General features: G+C 31.5%; 4 protein-coding genes across 4 annotated transcripts in view; 1 reads left to right on the top strand and 3 right to left on the bottom strand.

Moving 5' to 3' along the window:
- Window positions 1-10,082: 10,082 nt before the first annotated feature.
- On the bottom strand, window positions 10,083-10,837 carry LOC145325625 (histone H1.2-like). The gene has a single exon (XM_080168587.1). The coding sequence runs from the start codon at window positions 10,788-10,790 to the stop codon at window positions 10,158-10,160; it is 633 nt and encodes a 210-aa protein (XP_080024713.1). The 5' UTR covers window positions 10,791-10,837; the 3' UTR covers window positions 10,083-10,157.
- A 2,630-nt stretch (window positions 10,838-13,467) lies between these two features.
- Window positions 13,468-14,187, bottom strand: LOC145325624 (histone H1.2-like). Its single transcript, XM_080168586.1, has one exon. It carries the CDS (start codon window positions 14,165-14,167, stop codon window positions 13,550-13,552), a length of 618 nt encoding a protein of 205 aa, XP_080024712.1. The 5' UTR covers window positions 14,168-14,187; the 3' UTR covers window positions 13,468-13,549.
- A 1,923-nt stretch (window positions 14,188-16,110) lies between these two features.
- LOC145327068 (histone H4) lies at window positions 16,111-16,540 on the top strand. Its single transcript, XM_080170589.1, has one exon. It carries the CDS (start codon window positions 16,134-16,136, stop codon window positions 16,443-16,445), a length of 312 nt encoding a protein of 103 aa, XP_080026715.1. The 5' UTR covers window positions 16,111-16,133; the 3' UTR covers window positions 16,446-16,540.
- Window positions 16,526-23,080, bottom strand: part of LOC145327067 (uncharacterized) — a 147,289-nt gene continuing 140,734 nt past the window's right edge. The window contains exon 39 of the mRNA XM_080170588.1: window positions 16,526-18,344. Within this exon, the coding sequence (XP_080026714.1) occupies window positions 18,281-18,344 (64 nt within the window). The 3' untranslated portion in view covers window positions 16,526-18,280. The remainder of the gene's footprint in view (window positions 18,345-23,080) is intronic.

The following is a 23,080-nucleotide window of genomic DNA, read 5'->3' as shown; positions in this document are numbered from 1 at the left end:
TATATTCCCTACATCAATGAGCAATATACATTATAGTACTTACATGGTCCGTCAGTAATACTCTCGAGGTCATTTGATTTATGTTGCAAAAAAATATTTGATCAGCTGCTTTTTTCAGTTGATTTTTTTTTATCAATGAGCATGTACTTTGTCCTTCAGTCTATATGGGTCAACTCCCCTCTCCTTATGTCAAGTGACTCTAAAGACCTTGGTTTGCATAGTTTCTAATAATTGGTATTTTCCGATAATAAGTTATATCGGTTAATTTAATTTTTATGTCTAGAATTTTTCTCTATCAAAAGTGTATTTTGAACATTAATACAAGAAAAAATCTTCTTAGGAAAAAGACCACAACATTCATACCTGCCAAAATATTATTTCATTATTGTGTCAATATACGTATGTAGTTATAATGTCAGCCTATACCACTATGCATACTCATAGCCAATACTACTATTCATTAAAGCCAAGTATCAATTTTAAAGCCTAAACAATATTGCATATCACAGAAAACAAGATGCCTTGCTTAAAAGTCATCACATGATATGTTTTTATCCTAAGAACCATTATTCCAAACAAGGATGACCAAATCCATAAGTAGCGAAGCTCTAAAGTTATGGATGTACATCTGGAAAAAATCAACTATAAATCAGTTTCATAAAAATAAACATTAAACTAAAATAAATCACAAAACCTTATAAAATTTATAATATAAAAATCTAGGAATCGTGTAAGAGCAAATTTAATGAAACTGTGGAAATATGTAAAATGTGACCTTATTTGATACCTGAAAAATTCAGGCGTCTATCTTAAAAAGTAGCCAAAAATATCATGTTTCTCCAAAAACCTTTCAGTTGACAGATGGATATTTCAAATTATAGAGTAGCTTCGCCACTAAAAATAAGACTTAATTCACTATTTTCAAAGAAGAAGTTCTCAATAACTGATAAAAAAAAACATAAACACATATGAGCAGAGCATCTTGTTATAGACACATTATTTTAGAGACATTTCTGGGAGGGAACTAAACTTTTATACTTTTCTTATCAATATAAAAACTAATACATATAGGAATAGTTATCTATAGCATCATATCATAGACATTTTTTTGCAGAAATAAAAAGGAAAAATTCTAATGTTTTGTTGGCCCCGAGGGGCCAAAGTCCTTGGTTAACAAAACTGGTATTTTTATTAAAATTATTGTTTTAATATTTAAAGAAAACTGGCCCTCTACGGTAAAATATATGCTTTTTTAGTATGGCTGAGAACTGGTTCTAATATATGTATATATGTATTTCAGTAATTTAACTATCGATATACAATTTATGATAATAATATAGGATAAGGTATGGATACGAGTTTATGGTACAAGGATAGTAGAGCTTAGTACACCTCTTTTAATACATGGCAGTACTGGTAGAGGTTTTACTACTAACTCGTTTTTGATTATAATTTAGGGGCGTAAAAACCCCCCGGAGATATGATTGCAGTTATGTACACTGCATTGAGTTAAATGTGACAAAGTCCTTGATTAACAAAACTGGTATTTTTATTAAAATTATTGTTTTAATATTTAAAGAAAACTGGCCCTCTACGGTAAAATATATGCTTTTTTAGTATGGCTGAGAACTGGTTCTAATATATGTATATATGTATTTCAGTAATTTAACTATCGATATACAATTTATGATAATAATATAGGATAAGGTATGGATACGAGTTTATGGTACAAGGATAGTAGAGCTTAGTACACCTCTTTTAATACATGGCAGTACTGGTAGAGGTTTTACTACTAACTCGTTTTTGATTATAATTTAGGGGCGTAAAAACCCCCCGGAGATATGATTGCAGTTATGTACACTGCATTGAGTTAAATGTGACTTAACTGGTGGTTATTATGTAGCTATATTGTAGTTATATTGTAGTTATATTGTAGTTATAATGTAGTTATATTGTAGTTATAAGTGTAGTCATATTGTAGTTATATATGTAGTTATTATTGTAGTTATATTCAGATTTTGTAATTAAAAAAATTGTAGAAATAATGAATGTCATTTAGGAGTTCTAAAATATAAAAATATGCTGATTTGTGTGTTTAGAAGAAAATTATGCTGATTGTATGAAAAGGAAAAAAAATTTATTGTGATAGTTAGGAGGAAAGATGTCTAAATTGTTTGCCGCTGTGATTTATTAGAATGGAATGTGGTGGCCGTTTAGGATAAGGTATTTTGGTTTGCAGAAGTTTACATTGCTGACATTTTTTGTTAAATCATCTCTACAATATTGACACTCCTGAAAGTTTAGGTTAATATATGTAGTCATAAATAAATAAATGCCCATCACTCATTAAGCATAATCTAAGGACTAATTTAGGGGAACCTTTGTAATAGAAAATGCTTACCCCCTACTTAGCTAGCAAAATTCTGATACTAGGCCATTGTTGTCATGTTTGTTACAGAAATGAATAATGTAAGTATAAGTTTATAACTAATGTCTAGCAGATTAAGAATTGATCGTGGTGGCCGATTAGGATACAATATTTTAGGTTTGCAGTTGATATTGGTGACATTTGCTCTTAAATCTACTTAATAAAAAACACCTCTGAAAGTTTAAATTATTATATGTAGTCAAAATAGATTCATGCCCCTCCTCATTAAGCGTAAATCTAAGGACTAATTTTTTGGAGACCTATATATAATACCTAGAAAAATGCTAACCCACACACTTAGCTAGCAGAATTCTGATGCTAGGTCAATTGTGTTATGTATATTACAGAAGTGAGAATTGTAAGTATAATTTTACAACCAATGTCTGGCAGATTAAGTTATATTAAAAGATTTGATGGAAGATTATTTTTTGAAGGCTAAGTTGACTATGAAATATTACTTATTTTCTTGGGAAGAAGAGGCCGGTTTGGGTAAAATATTTTAAATTTGAAGAATTTTATTTTTATAAATGAAGGCGGAGATGACATAGTAGCAATTTGAATTTATGAGGATTATGAAATTTTGAAGATGAAGGGTTGATATTGGCTTGGAAATGTGGTTGACATTGATTTGGGTTTGTAGCTATTATCACTTAGATCCATTTTAGGTTGCAGTTTCTAGAAGTTGTGTCTTGGAATAAATATTTTTATATTACTAAAGTTAATATTTATAAGTTAATTTTTTTTGTGTGAAGTTACTCACTTAAGTCACAAGTGAGTTTACTGCAGCTTTCACATTGTGCATGCGACTGTAAATAAGATATAAATAAGATATAAATAAGATATAATTAAGAACAGTAAGCACTAAATATTAAATCCAAAACATGTTTTGTCCTAAAGTTTGTATTTTTTTACTGAAATAATAGTTAAAATCTTTAAAATCAACTACTCTAACAAATCTCTATTTAAACATATGATTGATATAAAACTAGCTTAAAGACTAATAGACACACACACACACGCGCATTTTCCCTAAACATGACATGGTGAGTATCAAACACCCCCAATTTTTTGAGAAAAAAAATTGAAATATGGGAGGGGGGTTGAGTTTTTTTTTTATTTTCTTAGGTCACGTTTGGTAAGGTAGTTTGTGTTCTGAGCAGCCCCGCAGGGTTAGGAAAATAAGGTACTGCAGCTGTAGGGGCCAGGTATAGCTAAAAATTCTTCCAATCTCCTTTAATATTGGATTTATTCTAAAATTAGGAGGGTGGGGGGTACAGTACTCGACTGACACTTTGTAGGAAAAAAATCAGTTACGGGTACATGTTAAATGTTAAAAATAATGCTATGCAATGTCTATACATATTTAAATTGAAAATATTTGATCTTTAAACCCCTTCTTGAATAATTCTATAACAATGGAAAATTACTAGATAAACATATGTGTTGCAAATAGAAAATATCGTTTTTAAAGCGAAGCTTTTCTATAGTTAGGGTCAGTCCGTCCGTATTTCCACAACAGTTAGCTATTTTTGATAATTTAAACATGTTAGAATTGTCATATTGCTTTGCAACTTTGAATGATAACTCCTTGGGTACGAATTAGAAAGCGTAGCAACTATATAATCATTACCAGAAAGTTTGTGCGTTCATTTAAAACATGCTGATTTTTTACTTTTTTTGACAACATTTTTTCTTACATATAATTATTAAAATAGACATGTTAGAATTATCCAAACAATTTTAAACTTAGCATGATGATGCCTTTAACAGGTACAATTTAAAAAGCGTACCAACTCTATAATCAGAAAACTCTATAAACCAGAAAGTCTGTATGTCCATTCAAAACATATTGATTTTAATTTTATAATAACAATCGGGTTAATCTGAATTTTGGAGTACTGATTCCTATTACAATAAGGTACAATATTAAAAATGAAGCATCTCTATAATCAAGTTCTAATATGTCAGTATGTCCTTAAACAGTATTCTGCATTTAAAAAGTTTTGCAACAAATTTATGTATAATTTTGTCAAAACTTATTTATATTTTATGGATGTTGTCATCCTTGTTTTAAAAAAAATCACAAACTTAATTTTATACAAACTTCGTGATTTAAATGATTTCTTTGTTCACAAACAAATCCACATACAGTTGTAGAAAAAATTTCCAATTTACATCTAGAACCGCGTAGATTGAATTTCAAAGAATGTATATGCTTTTTTTTAAAGCGACGCTTTTCTATAATTAGGGTCGGTCCGTCCATACGTCCGTCCGTAACGGATAGCTTTTTTCGTTAATTTAGACATGTTATAATTGTCCTATCGATTTCAAATTTTGCACGGGGATTCCTTTAGTAGTAAGGTACGATTTATAAAGCGTAGCAACTCTATAATCATTACCAAAATGTCCATATGTCCATTTTGAACATGTTGATTTTTTTACTTTAAAAAAAATTATGTGATTTAATCATCGGATTGATCTGATTTTTGATATATTGATTCCTGGGACAACAAAGCATAAAGAAATGCAACTCTATGATCAAGTCCTGAAAATGTAAGTATGTCCATAAACACTATCCTGTATCAAGCAGTTTTTCAACAAATTTACTTACATTTTTGCTTTGACTCTTATACATTTATATTATGATTATTCAGTTCTGACACTATACAAGTGTTAATGTCTGTTTGTCCTACCGTTTCAGTGCTTCGCTTTTATGGATGTTGTCATCCTTGTTTTATTGCACATTCTATACTTTAATCTTTAATGATTTACTCGCAAGTCAAGTTTTATGTCAGTTGGGACATTTTACCACGTAGCTCCCGAACTATACGTAGCACAGAAATTGGTTTTCTTGTAATCATTCGAATCCGGTGGACAGGAACTGGTTCTCATCAATACGAAAAATCTATGTATGTCTAGAACTGTATTATTTCCAACTTTCTATGATTATAAAAACGTACAATAATAATCTTATAATTATATTCTATATCTGCGGAAAACTGTTTAAAATACAATGCAAGAAATAACTTTTACATTTCAAACTAAAGTTTATAATGGTTCTAACAGTATGCATAACATTTTATTAACTACTATTAACACAGGCCGTGCAATTTGAATTTTAAAAATGTTCGCATTTATTTTTGCTCGCCCTTTATATATATTCTTTGCAAGCTTGTCTCTTTTATTTTCAAATCTGGGTAGGATTATCAATATCCTTCCAGGATTTTTTTTCAATTTTTAAAATTTTGTACAAACCCCCCACCCTCCCACAAAAAAAACGATGACTCTGGCCGCGGCTCTCAGCCCCCTTGCCTTTTTGTTATATAGTTTTGCAGGATTAGATTGAGAATAAGTAAATAAATTTCAATTAAAGTACCCAAAAATTTTGAACCAATGCAATGTGTAAGAAAACTTGGTTTAACTTTATTGAATTCTGTTTTTTGTTAGTTCTAAAGTGGTATTGTCAACTTTGGGTTAGGTTAGTGGTCTTTAATTATGCTGCATTCTAAAAACATTGAAATGTTCAGGGATTTTCGTTTTTCTCGTATTCATTCGAATCCGGTGGATAGAAACCGGTTCTCATCCATACGAAAAAACTATGTCTAGCATCGTATTGTATCCAGCTTTCTACGAATATAAAAATGTACAATCATAAGATTAAAACCAGGTTTTTTTGCCGGTGCCTTCGGAACCTCGGGGCTAAAAAAATGGTTTTGATCTTATACTTGTACATTTTATATCCGCTGTTTATAAAGCTGTTTATAATACGATGCGAAAAATAACTATTAATTTACCAGGAATCTTAAGTATTAGACTATGGACAATAAATTCAACCCTTTTGAACCATAACATAACATAAGGTTTAAAATTGATTATAAATACTTGTACATTTTATATCCGCTGTTTATAAAGCTGTTTATAATACGATGCAAAAAATAACTATTAATTTACCAGGAATCTTAAGTATTAGACTATGGACAATAAATTCAACCCTTTTGAACCATAACATAACATAAGGTTTGAAAATGATTATAAATATCAGTTAATTCACAATCTTGCTAAGAAAATAGGACTAACAGACTTGACATAGAGATGCAGCACAGCGCCCCTAGAATCTAAATATGAGATTAGAATATCCTAAAATCCTGAATCTTAAGCTTTCCTAAAACTCAATCAGCACAGAAGGTTTCAAAATCTTAAGCTACAGACAAATAATTAACAACATTAATTTATTCCATTGGCTTTGAACCTGATCTCGGAGGGAGAAGGGGGTCAGAAAAATAACAAAAAAACTCCCAAAAACATTTGTAAAGCTTCCACAAAAATTAATTCAGAGCAGCAGTTTCCAAGTTCTTTACCTTCATATAAAAACAAGGATGACAACATCCATAAGTAGCGAAGCACAAAAAATCGTGGATGGGAATGTGTACAAGTAGATTTAAAGTGTATTTTTTAAAATCAAGAATAGATTTACCGGAGAAAGTTAAAGAATTTTTTTTTGAATTAATTAAGTTAAAGCTTCCTTTTAAGGAGTGTAGTGTTATCCTACTTTTGTAATGACTAAAAGAACCATATTTAAACTAAATGTAATAGAATTTATTAATTAAATTGTAGTCAACAAATAGAATCATTTAATAAACTCAATATATTCATTTAATAAACTCAATATATTCATTTTCAAACTGTGTTCATTTTATTTTACAATTTAGTCATATAAACAAGAATAGATTTATTTATGGCTTCGAAACCGAAAAATATCCGCTGGATTAGAACCGGTAATCCTCAGCCATACTGAAAAATAATGTATAGCATCGTATTACAAACAATTTTCCACGAAAATTTAATTAAAAATCCTACCAGTTTTGTAAGCTCATCCCTAAGTTTAATCTAAAAATTATTTTTTTTTAAATCCGCGGAAAGACGATATAATTTCCCAAGCAAAGCTTTAACCAATGAAATAATCACAAATGTGTACTATTATGTTGATACCTTTGGTTCATATTGGTCCTTAAATATTTATTTAGTCCATGAATTAAACCTATTTTATTTAAGGTTAGGCTAGTAAAAGTGTCTTGCATGGTTAGAAATATTTTTTATTACAGATTCAACTGTGAAAGCAGACTAGGCATTTCCTGTGACAGCCCGAACAGGGGGATCTGCGGCATTCCGGAATGGTGCTCAACCACGGGAATGCGGTACTGGGGCTCAACCACGCGAATCCGGTTCTGCAGCTTCTTTTCCTCAAGTTGATAATTATAAATCTTGCAATCCCTCTTCAAGTGTCCAGGTGTCTTGCAGCGGTTGCAGACCCGGATGTCTGTCCACTCAGTTCTAGTGCGGCTGTGGTTGCTACCCTGTGGACAATTGGCTTGCAGATGGCCTGGTTGACCGCATCGAAAACACATACGACAAGCAGTCCTCGACAAACTTGCCTTGATGGCCAGCGCCCGCTCTTCTAGGGCCTGCACAGAGCTGAATTCCTTCTTCTCAAGGAGACTCTTCAGATGATGATTCCTTATCCCCTTCACAATCTCTGATATCAAGAACTTATTGTCCTCGCCCCACCAGTCACAGTAGGCGGCGCTCTTGTTCCCGATGTACTCCCGCAACGGTTCCTTGGGTAACTGTACACAATTTAACCACTGCTGCTTGTACCGTGCCTCCCATGGCAAAAACAGTTCACCCAACCTGTCCACGACGTCATTGTAAATGAGCGGCATGGGAGGCCCTGTTATACCCAAAAGTTTTTCGAGGTAATGAGCAGCGATTTTAAGGGCCTTGCCCTCTAGAGAAAAGACAAGGTATCCAATGCGTTCCTCATCGTCATCAGCCGGGTCTTTAATCAGGTTCCAGGCTCGAATCATGATACCTGCATGTGTCTTCAAGGAGTCCAGCTTTGGAACGCGGTAATTCTTGACAGTTTCAAGGAGCTCTCGCCCGTTGTAGACTACCGTCATTGTAACCGATACCAAAGTACTAAGTCAACCAGCAACCTCGTAGGAAAATTATAAACTTGAGAGAGAACCAAATAGAAAGCATGCTACCTCATTTTGTTTTCACCTGCTACATAATGTGATATTAATAAATATGACCGCCTAGGATATATTAGATACAAAGACCCCGCCTACAATGAAATAGCCTTAAAAAATCTCCGCCCTCTAAACTAAAGCTCAAGCATATGACATCATTATAAACATTTGATAACCTGTATATAGATGCATTTAAAATTATTAAATCAAGATATTTTTAACCACATAATATTTTCTCTGATTAAAAGCTTAATGAGATGAATGAAATAGATAAGTGTAATATAAAACTAAATGTAGTTTTTTGAAAAGAAAAAAAATGTCTTAAAACTCTTTTAAAAACTTTTTTATGGAATACTTGTAATACTTATGTAATAGGTTGGCTGTCTATACCTAAAGATCTCGATAACAACAGGACTAATATGAATCTCCTTTATAGTGAAGCTTCTTAATAGGTCCAAACTATTTTAGGAAGGGAACTTGCTCCGAAAAATATTAACCCTTTCTGCAATTTTTTTAATTGTTGTTTTTAAATCTAAAGTGAAAGTGAAGGAATTAATGTTCTCCCCACTACCTCGTGGTTTTCTCAGGTTCTATCTATAATACAAAGTAGAACGATGTTTGTCTGTCTGTTTGATTGTAGCAAAGAATCTCGCTAACCGCTGAACCGATTGGGTTCTCCTTTTCAAAGTAGCTTCTCATAGGTCCCGGGAAAGTTTATAACTATTTTCTTGAGGGGTGGGACACCTCAACCCCCCCCAAAACTTGTTTTTTAAACCAAAATTTTTTTAAAAATTTTCTTTAAAATCTAAATCACGAAAAATCAGTTTGATCAAACCTCTTGGGGCAAAGCTCCTAGAGGCTAGAGGCAAAGCCGCTAGTTCAAAATATAATAGTAGTAGTATAAAGTTGATATTTTTGTAACATAATTTTGCACACCTAGTCTAAACATTTGTCCGTTGAGCTCTGATTGTTATATCATTTTACAGGGGAAATTTGCTAATTCTTATTGCAATCGATATATTATTATTTGAATGTTGCACCAGATTTTCATATACTCTAATAAAGTAATGCTCGCAGCTGGCTATAATAACTATCCCCTTCTCTACTAATAGATGAAGGAACTGACCAATAAATGAGGCCCATTGCAACCTAAATTGACGACAACTTTTATCCTGTCAATACATCCACAATTCTATATCCATTTTTGTGAAACACACTTTGTCTCTAAGTCTTTACCTCATCCTCTCCCTTCCTACTGTATGAACGAACTGACCAATAAATGAGACCCATGTTACCAACCTCAAATTTTCCCGTCAATATATCGATCCACATCCAATGTTTTAGAAGTTACCTATGATATATAAGCATCTAAAAAAAAATTACTCAAAAAAATCCCCCCAAACTATATTGGCAATAGACTACAAAAATGGGTTATGACAGATGACATAACATAGTCAGTCTTATGACATTACTTATTTTGACATAATGAGAGATTTTTTGTGGAAATGTGGTTTATGTGTGACCCGTACTGTGAATTTCTACGCTACTTATAGAGATTGTCATCCTTGGTATTAATTATATTTACAACTTTTGAGATAAAACCAAATTAGAAAAAAACAAGCAAATTTCTAGTTTATAATTTATTCCATGAAACAATAACAATATAAAATTTAATGTAAATTTACAACATAAAATATTATCTATTTTTTATCTGCAGTCTTGGCTGCTGGCTTTTTGGTGGCTGGTTTCTTAGTAGCAGTTTTCTTAGGAGCTGACTTTTTAGCAGCTGTTACCTTCTTTTTATCTGTTGTTTTCTTGGCAGTAGTTGTCTTTTTAACTGTAGCTTTCTTGTCAGCTGGTTTCTTCTTGTCTGTGCTTTTCTTAGCAGCTACTTTATTTTTCTCTGTAGATTTTTTAGCTGCTGGTTTCTTTTTGTCAGTTGCTTTCTTGGCAGCGGGCTTCTTAGCTGCTGGCTTTTTGGCGGCTGGTTTCTTAGCTTTTGGTTTCTTAACCTCCTTAGCCTTATCTCCAAGTTTATAGCTTCCAGCTCCTTTACCTGAGGATTTGGCCATTTTCAGTGTTCCACCAGTTACACCACGTTTCAGCGCCATTTTTAAATGTACACCAGCTTTATCTGCTGTAACTTTATAGTTGGCACAAATATATTTGAGAATAGCCTGTCTAGAGCTACCTGTTCTGTCCTTTAAAGCTTTCAGAGTAGCAGCAATCATGTCAGCAAAGGGTGGATGCACGGCTGGAACCTTTGGCTTCTTGGCAGCAGCTGTCTTGGCGACCTTTTTAACAGGAGATGCAGTGGTAGCAGTGTCAGCCATTTTTACTGTGATTGTTTATTGGTAATTGTCAATGAATTGATGATAATGAGACCCTGTTGTAAATATATAAACCTAAGAGAGAACCAGATAGAAAGCAGAGTGCTTACAGGATTAAATTTAAGCTAGAAACAATGCTCCTCCATGTAACATCAATGAAATGTTTGACCACCACCTAGATAAGATGCTAAGACTCCGCCCATAAATGAACATATTTAGAATCTCCGCCCCAAAACTGAAGCTTATGCATGTAACATCATTATAAGTTTTTGACCACCTAAAGATAATATTACTCCGCCTATATAACTAACACATAAGAATATTCAACAAAAGTTTGCTAACAACACACTAATCCAAATATTAAATTAATCTATTTTTAGAAAGATGTTTAAAGTAATTAACAAAAAGAAGAAATATATAGAACTGTTATCAAAATCTTTTAGGATACACAGACAGATAGCTATACAGATAATACACATATTTAATACATAAAAAGGATAAATACACCACGAATAAACGGATCAATGAAAAATAAAAAACAAATTGTATTTTCAAAACTATCAGGAAATCGCCGTTTTATAACTTTTAATATAAACTGAATAACAAAACTCTTTTAAGATATATGTACATATATGTTGAAAAGCAGTATAAACAGACATGATCTATATACTTAATTTCTAAATCATCCAATAGGTAAACAGTAAAGAAACAATCCGGGCATATTATTGGTTAGAAAGATGTGCAGATTTTATTACAGACAGTTTTTTTTATTTCTTTGCATTATTAGTCAGCTATAAAAAGTTGCATTTCTTAGGATAAAGCTTTTCTTGGGTAAGTAACAATAAAACTTTGTCTAACATAATTTATTTAACTATTTAACTAAAATCATCCTAGGATCCATTTGTAGCTTCCCTAAAATTGGATTGTTTTTCTAATTGACATTAAAATATTTATTGGACTCTTTTTAAAAGCGAAGCTTTTCTATAATTAGGGTCGGTCCGTCCGTCCTTCCGTCCGTCCGTCCGTCACGGATAGCTTTTTTCGTTAATTTAGACACGTTATAATTGTCCTATTGATTTCAAATTTTGCATGGTGATTCCTTTAGTATTTAAGTACGATTTAGAAAGCGGAGCAACTCTATAATCATTACCAAAATGTCCGTACGTCCATTTTAAACATGTTGATTTTTTTACTTTTTTTAAATAGCTTTTTTCGTTAATTTAGGCATGTTAGAATTGTCCTATCGATTTCAAATTTTGCATGGTGATTTCTGTAATAGTTAGGTACGAGTTAGAAAGCGTAGCAACTCTATAATCATTACCAGAATGTCCGTACGTCCATTTTAAACATGTTGATTTTTTTTACATTTTTAACAACAAATTTGTATGTGACCTAATTATCCGATTGGTCTGATTTTTGGTATACTGATTCCTGGGACAACAAAGTACAATATTATAAGCGAAGCAACTCTATAATCAAGTCCTAAAAATGTAAGTATGTCCATAATCATTATCCTGTATCAAGCAGTTTTTCAACAAATTTACTTACAATTTTGCTTTGACTCTTGTACATTCGCATTCTGATTATTCAGTTCTGACATTATACAAATGTTAATGTCCGTTTGTCCTACCGTTTCAGAGCTTCGCTTTTATGGATGTTGTCATCCTTGTTTTATTTTTTTGAAGATTCCACTGTACAATCTATTCATTAAAGTAAAAGAATAGAGAACAGTGGTTAAATAACTGTAAGTTCACGGGATGGGGACAATGTGCCGACTCTTTATTGGGTCTTTGAATACCAGCCAATAGTGCTAAATATATTAACACATGTCGCTACAAAAGAGCAAAAAACAATTTGCTTACAGAATAGACAGGTCCCTACCTCTGGAGCCAGTTAGTTCTCAGCGTTATGTATACATCTATACTAGACTATACTTAAAATACGCTTTTTTGAATTTAATTCTTCTGCTGGCAAAAGTTACTTTAGTGGCCTAGAAATACCTCTCTATCTCTACTGGCTACCTAGTGCCAGACCTCTAAAAAAGGCATTTTTGAGATCACGTTATTCTATACAAAAATTTCAGATGCATACAAGAAATGCTTCGAGATTAATTTAGTTGTTCTGCATATGTTTTAAATTATAAAATGTCAAAAATGCGATAAAGATTGTTGTGTCAAAAGTATGCTGTGCTATCTTTGAATCGTACTGTTGATTTTTTAGAGGCTTGGAGCTAGGTAGTCAGTAGAGTTAGAGAGATGAAATTTTGTACATTTATTTATAGGCCCCTTAAGTAACTTTTTAGGTCGGCAGAAGAATTGAATTCGAAAAAGTGTATTTTGAGGAACATATCTAATCTATACTTTTAAATTTATTTTCTTGTCTAGAACTTTTTTCTGTTCGCTTAAAAGACATAAGATATACCCTCAAAATTATAAGTAGGTTCCGACTATTAATCTTCCCCCCATTCTCCCCCCCCCCCCAAAAACATCATACAAAATCATGATCTTTGCAATAAGCATTTTTGGTTCTTTTGTGAGCATTTGATTTTAATTATTTTCTTCTTGAACATTTTTTTGCAAAATAACCTTTTATTATTTCTTTCAAAATTTCAAACTTAATCATAACATTAAATTTTGTTAAACCTATATTTTTTAATAGTTATAACAGGAACTGAGATGAGTTAGTTTTTCATAATATATTTAATGAAACAAACAATAACAATATATAAAATTATGGTGTAAATTTACAAAATAAAATGTCATCTATTTTTTAGTAGCAGTCTTCTTGGCAGTTGGCTTTTTGGTGGCTGGTTTCTTAGTAGCAGCCTTCTTTGGAGCTTGCTTCTTTTTGTCTGTTGTTTTCTTGGCAGTAGTTGACTTTTTAACTGAAGCTTTCTTATCAGCTGGTTTCTTTTTGTCTGTGCTTTTCTTATCAGCTACTTTCTTTTTCTCTGTAGATTTTTTAGCTGCTGGTTTCTTTTTGTCTGTGGATTTCTTGGCAGCGGTCTTCTTAGCTGCTGGCTTTTTGGCGGCTGGTTTCTTAGCTTTTGGTTTCTTGACCTCCTTAGCCTTATCTCCAAGTTTATAGCTTCCAGCTCCTTTACCTGAAGATTTGGCCATTTTCAGTGTTCCACCAGTTACACCACGTTTCAGCGCCATTTTTAAATGTACACCAGCTTTATCCGCTGTAACTTTATAGTTGGCACAAATATATTTGAGAATAGCCTGTCTAGAGCTACCTGTTCTGTCCTTTAAAGCTTTCAGGGCGGCAACAATCATGTCAGCAAAGGGTGGATGCACGGCTGGAACCTTTGGCTTCTTGGCAGCTGCTAGCTTTGACACCTTTTTGACGGGGGATGCAGTAGTAGCAGTGTCAGCCATCTTGAATGTGTTGTGCTAGTGTTGATTGTCAAATAATTGATAAATTGGTGTTATTATTTAGATTACTTAAACTTGAGAGAGAACCAAAGAGAAAACATAATACTCACAAGTTGCAGTCAAACAAAGCAAAAAAGGTAGTTTTTGTGGGGTGGCGGGAGGAGGAGTCGGCCTGATCCTTACTCTCCAAGTTAATGTGGCCCCGCCTATTTCATAAAAGCATTAGACTATAGATAATAAAGAAGCATATCATTAGTTATAAGGGTATTTTGATCTTCTTAGGGGAGGTAAAGGGTTCGAATCTTTGCCTTAACTCATTAATATGCACAATTAAAACATCTCAAAAATTGTAATAATGGGTGTTTATTCTTCTCAAACTTAGATACCCTACATTTTACCCGCTATTAATTTGAAATAATACCGACCTCAAACCTTTGAAATCGCTCATTTTAACCCCACAAAATTAAAAGCTTGGATGTTCCTGTCTAGGGGAACTTAAGGTCATGAGTTCGAAACCCCACCCCCCCTACATTTCTTATTTTAATTTCAAAAAAAAGTAAAAATATATTTTTAATTCCTAGGTCCTAAAAGAAGCAACATCGTAAAGATGAACCATATCGGAACAGCGGTAACAAGTTTTCATGTTTAGATAGACACAACAACACACACAGTTACTTTTATAAAGATTAACAAAGGGCCTAGTTCAAAGGTCCTCTTTATTGTTACCAATTATTACCCAATCTATACCATAATTAAACCATGTTCATGTTATTGTGTAACTTTGGATAAATTATTAATTTTCAAATTTCTTTTAATGCCTTGGGGTACAATGTATAAAATCATAGGCATTTAATTAAAATAGACTTTTGTTATTGGGAAATTACTCTGAACTAACCTGATTTCTTTGTGGTGGTTTTAGGCTATATGATTAGGTTTAATTCTTGATATGGTTTTACGCTATTTTTATGTCTCTACAACTTCGAATACAAAGACCCTGTTGGCTAGGGGTGCAACCACTAGTTATAAAATATTGTAAATTAAGTGTGTATGATTTGTAGTGAAGCTTAGTATAATTGTGACCAGGGCCAGGTTTAGGCTATCCGAAAAAATAAATTGACCCATAAAAAACGTTATATCTTACATACTTGGGAAAAAAATATAACATACATTATTACAAAGGGCGTTAAAAAAACCAATCGCTTCACTTTTTCAATATAAACCTTACAGTTTTGGTCCAAAACTAATAAAAAAAATAATACAATTCATGCCCAAGCAATGACAATAAGAAAACAATATTGAATTTTGAATCTACTCACCCTTCCAGAGCACTAGAGCTCGAAACCTAGCCCTTTGCCCTACGCAGAAAGTGCATATTTTATTATAAATTAAGACAAATTTGTCCATATAAAAAAAGGAAAAACCGCCTTAAGTACTTGAAGTCTTGTAGATAGACCCCATAATGTTTTGGATTTGGTGGGGTATGTTTTATGTACCTTTCTATATACACCTTAACAAGGTTTTTAACACAATCTTAGCCAATTTGGTATAAAAAAAGACAGGGCCGTCATGCCTCAAAGTTGAATAGGTATGTCTTTTTTTATGCCAAATTGGCATAGATTGAGTTAGAAATCTGGTTATGATGTCTATAGAAAGAATTTTACATGCCCAATCAAAAACTCCCACTATTATAGGGTTAAGATTTGAAATAATTATGATGGTTCAAATTGTGAGCGAATGGTTTTTTTATCACCCTTAATCTTAAAGTTAAATTAATTTTGACCGTCCTTTATTTTGTCCATATAAATCTTAAATTAATCCTCTATTTATTATAAACTTCTGACTCCGCCCACCAAAAAATGTAACCAATAGCAAATCCAGGTGAATACATTAGATTTGTATAAATAGTATGTGAAACCAAGACTCAATCATCAGTTGTTCAACTGTTTCTAATCAAGCAACAACAATCACCATGACTGGAAGAGGCAAAGGTGGTAAGGGACTCGGCAAGGGAGGTGCGAAGCGCCACAGAAAAGTGTTAAGAGACAACATCCAGGGCATTACCAAGCCTGCCATCAGACGTTTAGCTCGTCGTGGAGGAGTGAAGCGTATCTCTGGACTTATCTACGAGGAGACCCGTGGGGTTCTCAAGGTTTTCTTGGAGAATGTGATCAGAGATGCTGTCACCTACACTGAACACGCCAAGAGGAAGACTGTCACTGCTATGGATGTTGTCTATGCTCTCAAGAGACAAGGAAGAACTCTGTATGGATTTGGAGGATAATTCCATCAATCACAACATAAAACGGTCCTTTTTAGGACCACAAATTTTTTTATTTGAGTATTTCTTTTCAAACAACATTATTGGCTTAACATTTATTTTTTAAGATATTAAAATTAAACAAAATCAACAATTTTAATGTTAAACAAATATTTCAATGCCTTATAATAATAATAATAACAAATTTTTGGTAACAATGTTTTTCAATATTAACAATTAGTATTTACACACAAAAATCACAAGCTGATTAAGTAACTTTGTAATAGTTTTAAAAATATTTATAGCGGTCCAATTTATCATTAAAAACTTGAAGTTGTGAAAATTAAAATTTTATGTAAAAGTTAAATTAATAAAGTTAGTTAATAAATATGGTCTAAGAATAATCAACTTTAATAAGCCACAGAAGGTTAAATCACAAAACAGCAATATTTGAAAAACTTGATTGTAAAAAATTAGAAATAAACTTAAAATGCACATATGACCGCTAATAAAACAATTATTTTACAATTTGTATTGTATTGGTTAAGACTTTCCGTATTCGTAAGTCCCTTCAAACACGTGAATGTAATAAATTCTATAATGACGGATTTTTCAATTGGATTGTTATTGTTGTAATATTAATGAAAAATATTTCATACTAGCTGTTTAATTTGAACATTCCATATGAGATTGTTTAATAAAAGTTTGTCACCCTCATCAACAAAAGATGGTTTCATAAATTAATAATTATAAGTGTTACAATGGGGTAGCAATTTAGCCAAAGTTGAAACTTTATAGTTACAATAGAGTTCCATAAAATATCAGAAAACAGAGTCTTTACCTTACTAATATGCATTTTGTCATAGTTTAGGAGCAAATCTACCCTATTTTAGACTTTTAGTTTTGAACTTTTAAATTTATTTTGTACTATTGTGTTGCCCCTTTTGGATACTATGGTCATTGTTTTAAAACAAAAAAATAACAGAATAAGGATAATAATGTACTTAAGAAGAATAGCTATAACATTTTTGGATAAAATAGCAGGTTTCGTCGTATTTTCACAGTAGTTTTTGATAGGTCATTTTAGGCGAGTTTAGGTTAAGAGAATGTTAATGATTGCCCCGAAGTGTTAGAGCCGCACCACAGGTCCTAGAAATATGAGAAAAGCTACTGTGAAAATACGACCAAACCCACTACTTCGTTTCCTTTCCATGATCCCCTTTTTTTTTATTAAAAAGTAGTTAAGTTGTAATCTTGTTAAGGAATAATCAAGCTAGTGATATGGAGCAAAAGGGTTCAGACTCGGCTCTTCGATCATGGACGCCTTTTGCCAGAGCCTCATTGAACACATTTGAAGTTGTAGCAGCTTATAGTGTCTGATAAAACATGACGTCATACAATACAAATGACCAATGTTAGGCCTGAATGCATTTTACCATTGGTCAATAATGCTGTATGCTGTATCAACTGTATGCTGGCCTAACATTTTTGTTAGGCAATTTTTACTAGGCACTATAAGCTGCTTCGGTGGAGTAACCCATATCGCTAATTTGATTAATCTAAGTTAAAGTCAACTATCGTTTGTATGTGATTAGGTCGGACAAACGGACATACTTTAGTTTTAAAGTTGCTTTGGAACAAAAAAAAATTTAAATAAAATAACAAAAGATATTTTTAAAATGGCACTCAAATATTTTGCCTTTAAATTAAAGCTTATAATATACATACGATTACTTCATCTATTCTCTTTGGAATTTTAATCATTTTCTTTTAGTTCACCACACATTGGAACATTTATGAATATGTCCTTTTTTTATTGTAGCACACTTGTAGGCAGTTTTATGAATCGGTGCCTTTGTTTATAAAGCACAAAAATCTTGGCATATAAGAGAATCTGCCCATTCTTTCACCAAGCGACGATCCCTGAAAAAGAAATATGCGGTTAATACGTCATACTGGGTTATTTAGATTTTTAGAATCTGAGTACAAGATAATCTACATTTTGTTTAGAATTTTTTCTTATCTAAATTCTTTTGTAGTTCGAACAAAATAACCTTACTAATTTAATCTATTTACTAGCAACTACGCCTCTAAAGGGGAACTTGTGAAAAAGGAAGGGATAAGTCGGCTCTACAGGGGTCATTTTACTTGGGAGGGAGGATATACCCTCCCCCCAAAAAGCTGGATCTTTAAGAAGCTTTGCTTTGGTTTCTTTTCAACAAATATACAGATATACATCCTGTTACTTTTAAATAAGGATTATCGTTTATTGCTAAGAACAGTGTAATATGTAAATAGTTAAAAAGAAATTGCAAGGTTTCGCCTTTAATTTCAGATTTTGCATAATTAGAATACCTACAAAATATGTGTATTATTACAGTTGAAAGAATGTTTTTTTATGTATATACTTAAACTGTTTTTAACCTATTTTTAAAACATATATCAAAATTATACTATGACACCAGTTGAATTAAACTGCAGAGCCTAAATTTGAATTAAGTCCCCAATAAACTTTTTTGAGGGGATTTAAAAATTAATTTTACTGTTGCTGTGGTCTTTTTTGATCAGAGCAAAAGGTCTTTTTTTTTATTTGGGTAAAATTCGTAGCTTTTAGAGTGTTTTCCTTCATATATATAGTATTCTGGTGTAGAGTAAAATTAGGCCTTTTGATTTCATCTAAATTAATTCATTAAAAACTTAATTCTTTACAATATATCAATGAATTAACTTTATCGTGCTTGTTTTCCATCACTTATTTAAAACACAAAAAAATTGGCTGTAAAGGGTTAAATAGTGAAAGATGACAACAAACGTTTACGCAATACAACAAATTTTTTTTGTCACATATACAAATATGATAAAATATAAGATTATTCAAACTTATTTTTTTAAATATTTTTAAAAAGCATGTATCTTTTATGTGTATAGTTTTCATTCTTTTCATTTTAATTAAATAAAAATTATTTAACTACATTGGAAATAAGTCACTTTGTGAAAACACTCTTTTTTGAATTGTAAAAAACTGAAATGAAACGATACTTCTAATTGGTTCAGACTTCAGAATAATATGTTTTATTTTAATGTTAAATTTCTTCTATATAAATTATTGTTTTAGAAAAAAATTATTTGCATCGAACAGAGTAGAGTTTTTATTATTGTATTGATATAATCTGAATCACATCAAATTGTTCTGTAAGAAACAATTTAACCCCAAACTAAAAAATGCTTTTGCTTCCATCAAAATGATCACAGCAACATATAAAATTGATTTTTAAATCCCCCAAAAAAAGTTTATTGGGGACTTAATTCAAATTTGGGCTCTGCAGTCTGATTCTACTGGTGTCATAGTATATTTTTGATATATGATAAAAAAATAGGTTAAAAACAGTTTAAATGACTTAATACTAATGCAACAAAATAATTGTTATTTATCGAATCGTATTATAGACAGCTTTCGCAGATATCAAAATAAAAAATTATGAGATTAAAACAGTTTTATGATTTCTATTTTAATACTTTGTAATACGATGCTATACATGATTTTTGATATGGCCGAGAACCTTTTCTAATTAATCAGATATTAATCGACTTCGAAGCCAAACTGGAAAAAGTGTTTTGTAATTATTGTTTAGTTTATTAAAATATGTGTTCTTAAAAAGAAAGAATAGTTATTTCTCGTATCGTATTATAAACGGCTTTCCGCGGATATAGAAAGTACAATTATAAGATTAAAACTAGTTTTTTTAGCCCCGTGGTGCCGAAGGCACCGGCTAAAAAAACTAGTTTTAATCTTATGATTGTACATTTCTATATTCGTAGAAAACTGGATATGATACGATGCTAGACATAGTTTTTTTCGTATGGATGAGAACCGGTTCCTATCCACCGGATTCGAATGAATACGAGAAAAAATATGTCTATGTTTAATATGAAATTTTCTATTCTGTGTAAGCGTTTGATGGCGAATAGATAATATTTAAATAATGTAAATCCTATTGACCATAGAAGACAATGCTCTTCAAGAATTTGGAATAAAATTATAAAAATAAAACAATATAAGTTTTGATGAAATAGACAATCTCATCTAAATCGATATATTAATACTTGAATGTTGAACCAGATTTTCATGTACTATGTAAAGCGTAACTCAAAGCTGGCTAAAAGAAATGATACTCCCTCATCAAACCCATTTACCCCCCCCCCTCATCTCCTACTGGATTAAATAACAATGAGGTTCTTGTTAGCAGTCTAAATTGTTTTAAGTTTATATAACAGAAAATGCTACTCAACCACATATTTTCAATTTATTTAAAAATAAGGCGAAGGGGTTATGTGCTTATTAGGCCCTTTCATGGAAAGCACCGGTTTATAAATAAGTAGGAAATAAAAAACGGATAATGTATCAAATTCTGTTAATAATTTGAATTTTAGAATATCGTTTCTTGTCCCAAATTATTATGGGGATGAAATATTAAATAGAATAGGCCAATCTATTTTGATAATATTGTCAAATACCAGACAAATACAATAAAATGAAAAAAGGAATCATTTAAAAAGTTGATAATAGAATTAAATAGAATAGAATTTTTGAACTTCAATTTTCAAAGTAATTGTTTATCGCTATCTATTTTATGCTATATCGCTATCTCTCTCTTGCAATATAACTATCTTTTTCTTACTATTTTTAAGGCGGTTTCCGTCAAACTGCTACTGGACTTAAATCTAACTATTTTAGAGTGAGGAGAGAAGGTCGCTCAAAAAAGATTCTGACGTCATAAAAATGAGGGATGAGGAAAGGAGGATTAGGAAAGATAACCCCCCAAAAAAGAGATGGATAATTACTCCTTTTTATGACGTCACATATAGATTTTTTTGACCTCACTAGAGTGGTGGAGGGGGAGGTTAAAAAAAGGTGAAAGCACCTGATTTATCCCAAAGGAATATAAAGTCCTCTTGATTTAAAATTTAGATAATACTACGATTAGTTATCTACAACAAATCTGTCAAATTTTACTTTCCTTATATTCCTGATTTGAGAACCATGTATGTCTGTCTGTCTGTATGACCGAGGGGAAAGTAAAAACTGATCCTGAATCGAGGAGATAAGAAAAATTCATAGTTGACTGACCCTTTACAATAGACATATAATCATAGAACTGGCGTTAAATCTGCAGATTTATTTCCAGTATGGCTTCGAAACCGATTATTATCCCTTGTATTAGAACCAGTTCTCAACCATACTGTAAAATCATTAACAATATGCATAATATTACAGAAAAATTTCCATAAATATTAATAAATAAAAAATATTAAATTTATAACAGTTTTAATCTAATAATTTTTTATTTTAATATTTGCGGAAACTGTCTATAATATGATGCGATATATAACTTTAACAATCTACAAATGCTTATAGCTTTAAGATTTAAATTTAGTAAAATATGTAAGCAACCTATACTTTTATACCGATTGGCTACTGATTTTCACAGAAGCTTTGCTGCTAGTCTAAATATATTTTGAACTATCCATTCAAACTCTATATTATAATACTTTCTTTTTTAAAAATCTTTCTCTTTACCTTACTACTGAGTGTTTATATGAAACTGTAAATTTTTAGATTTTTATTAAAAGCAATTTATCAAGTATTCAGAAGACCAAACAATTAACATGTTACACTACAAATTTATCAACTCTGAACAGTAAAATTTATGAAATGCCTCTTTACAACCCTTTAACTCTTTGTATAGTGTCTGCGCTACTAGCATCTAGGGTAGGGAGGGAGAACAGTAAAATAGCCTAAAAACAACATCTGACATATGTGAAGCTTTCCCCAATATGGACTACTCAATCGGTTCAGTAATTAGCTGACTAACAAAAAAAATCACTACTTTATGTATTAGGATTCAATAATTTTGCTTTTATGCCTTTTGAGAATATGAAATAATAAAACTTTGTTTATGTGATATTTGCAAAAGAAGGAATAAAAATATGCAAAGATTGCACACTCTCTTCTAAGTCTGTGTCTAGGGATTTGGCATAATTTTTGCATGATAAATCTCATTTTGCAACCTGATCTATGCAACATCAAAATCTATTCAACTATGCGAATACAACAAGTTATAAAATGTTAAACTTTTTTGGCAAATAAATATTTTTCTACTTGGTAACAAAATATAAAATAAAAAAGATTTTAGTTGTATAGCATTTGAAATAAAACTCTCCAAGAAATATTCATTATATATTGATATTATCCTACCCCTTCCAATTATGGAAAGTAGCCTTAATCCTGCCTAAAACCTGGGACCAATACTAAGATGCCAGAATATTATAAATTTTAGCTGTATTTAAGTCTGTAAGAAACAGATTTACCCTTTTTATAAATTGTAATCATAAAAGATACAATAACAATATGAATTGTTTGTTAGTAGCGAATGTTCTCTACAATTGTCTGAATCCACTCTATAATTTGATTGGTCTGTCGGTCTATCATTTATGTTACAAAAATATAAATATTAAAAACAAATGTAAAAGGTCTTTCTGAACACTGAACGTCTGCTCTTTAAATCATTTCCACAATTTAAATTCTTTTTGTGCTTCGCTACCTTTGTGTGTTGTCATTCTTGTTGAAGTATAAATAAGAATAATATTTGGGGCAGAGA

The sequence above is a fragment of the Acartia tonsa genome, chromosome 8, assembly GCF_053477335.1.
Source record: "Acartia tonsa isolate MP-2025a chromosome 8, ASM5347733v1, whole genome shotgun sequence".
Taxonomy (NCBI): domain Eukaryota; kingdom Metazoa; phylum Arthropoda; class Copepoda; order Calanoida; family Acartiidae; genus Acartia; species Acartia tonsa.
Note: the sequence above shows the minus strand (reverse complement) of the source record. Positions and strands in the feature narration are given on the sequence as shown.

Coding starts and splice junctions, on each gene's coding strand:
- LOC145327068 (XM_080170589.1), top strand. CDS start 16,134: ATGACTGGAAGAGGCAAAGGTGGTAAGGGACTCGGCAAGGGAGGTGCG.
- LOC145325624 (XM_080168586.1), bottom strand. CDS start 14,167: ATGGCTGACACTGCTACTACTGCATCCCCCGTCAAAAAGGTGTCAAAG.
- LOC145325625 (XM_080168587.1), bottom strand. CDS start 10,790: ATGGCTGACACTGCTACCACTGCATCTCCTGTTAAAAAGGTCGCCAAG.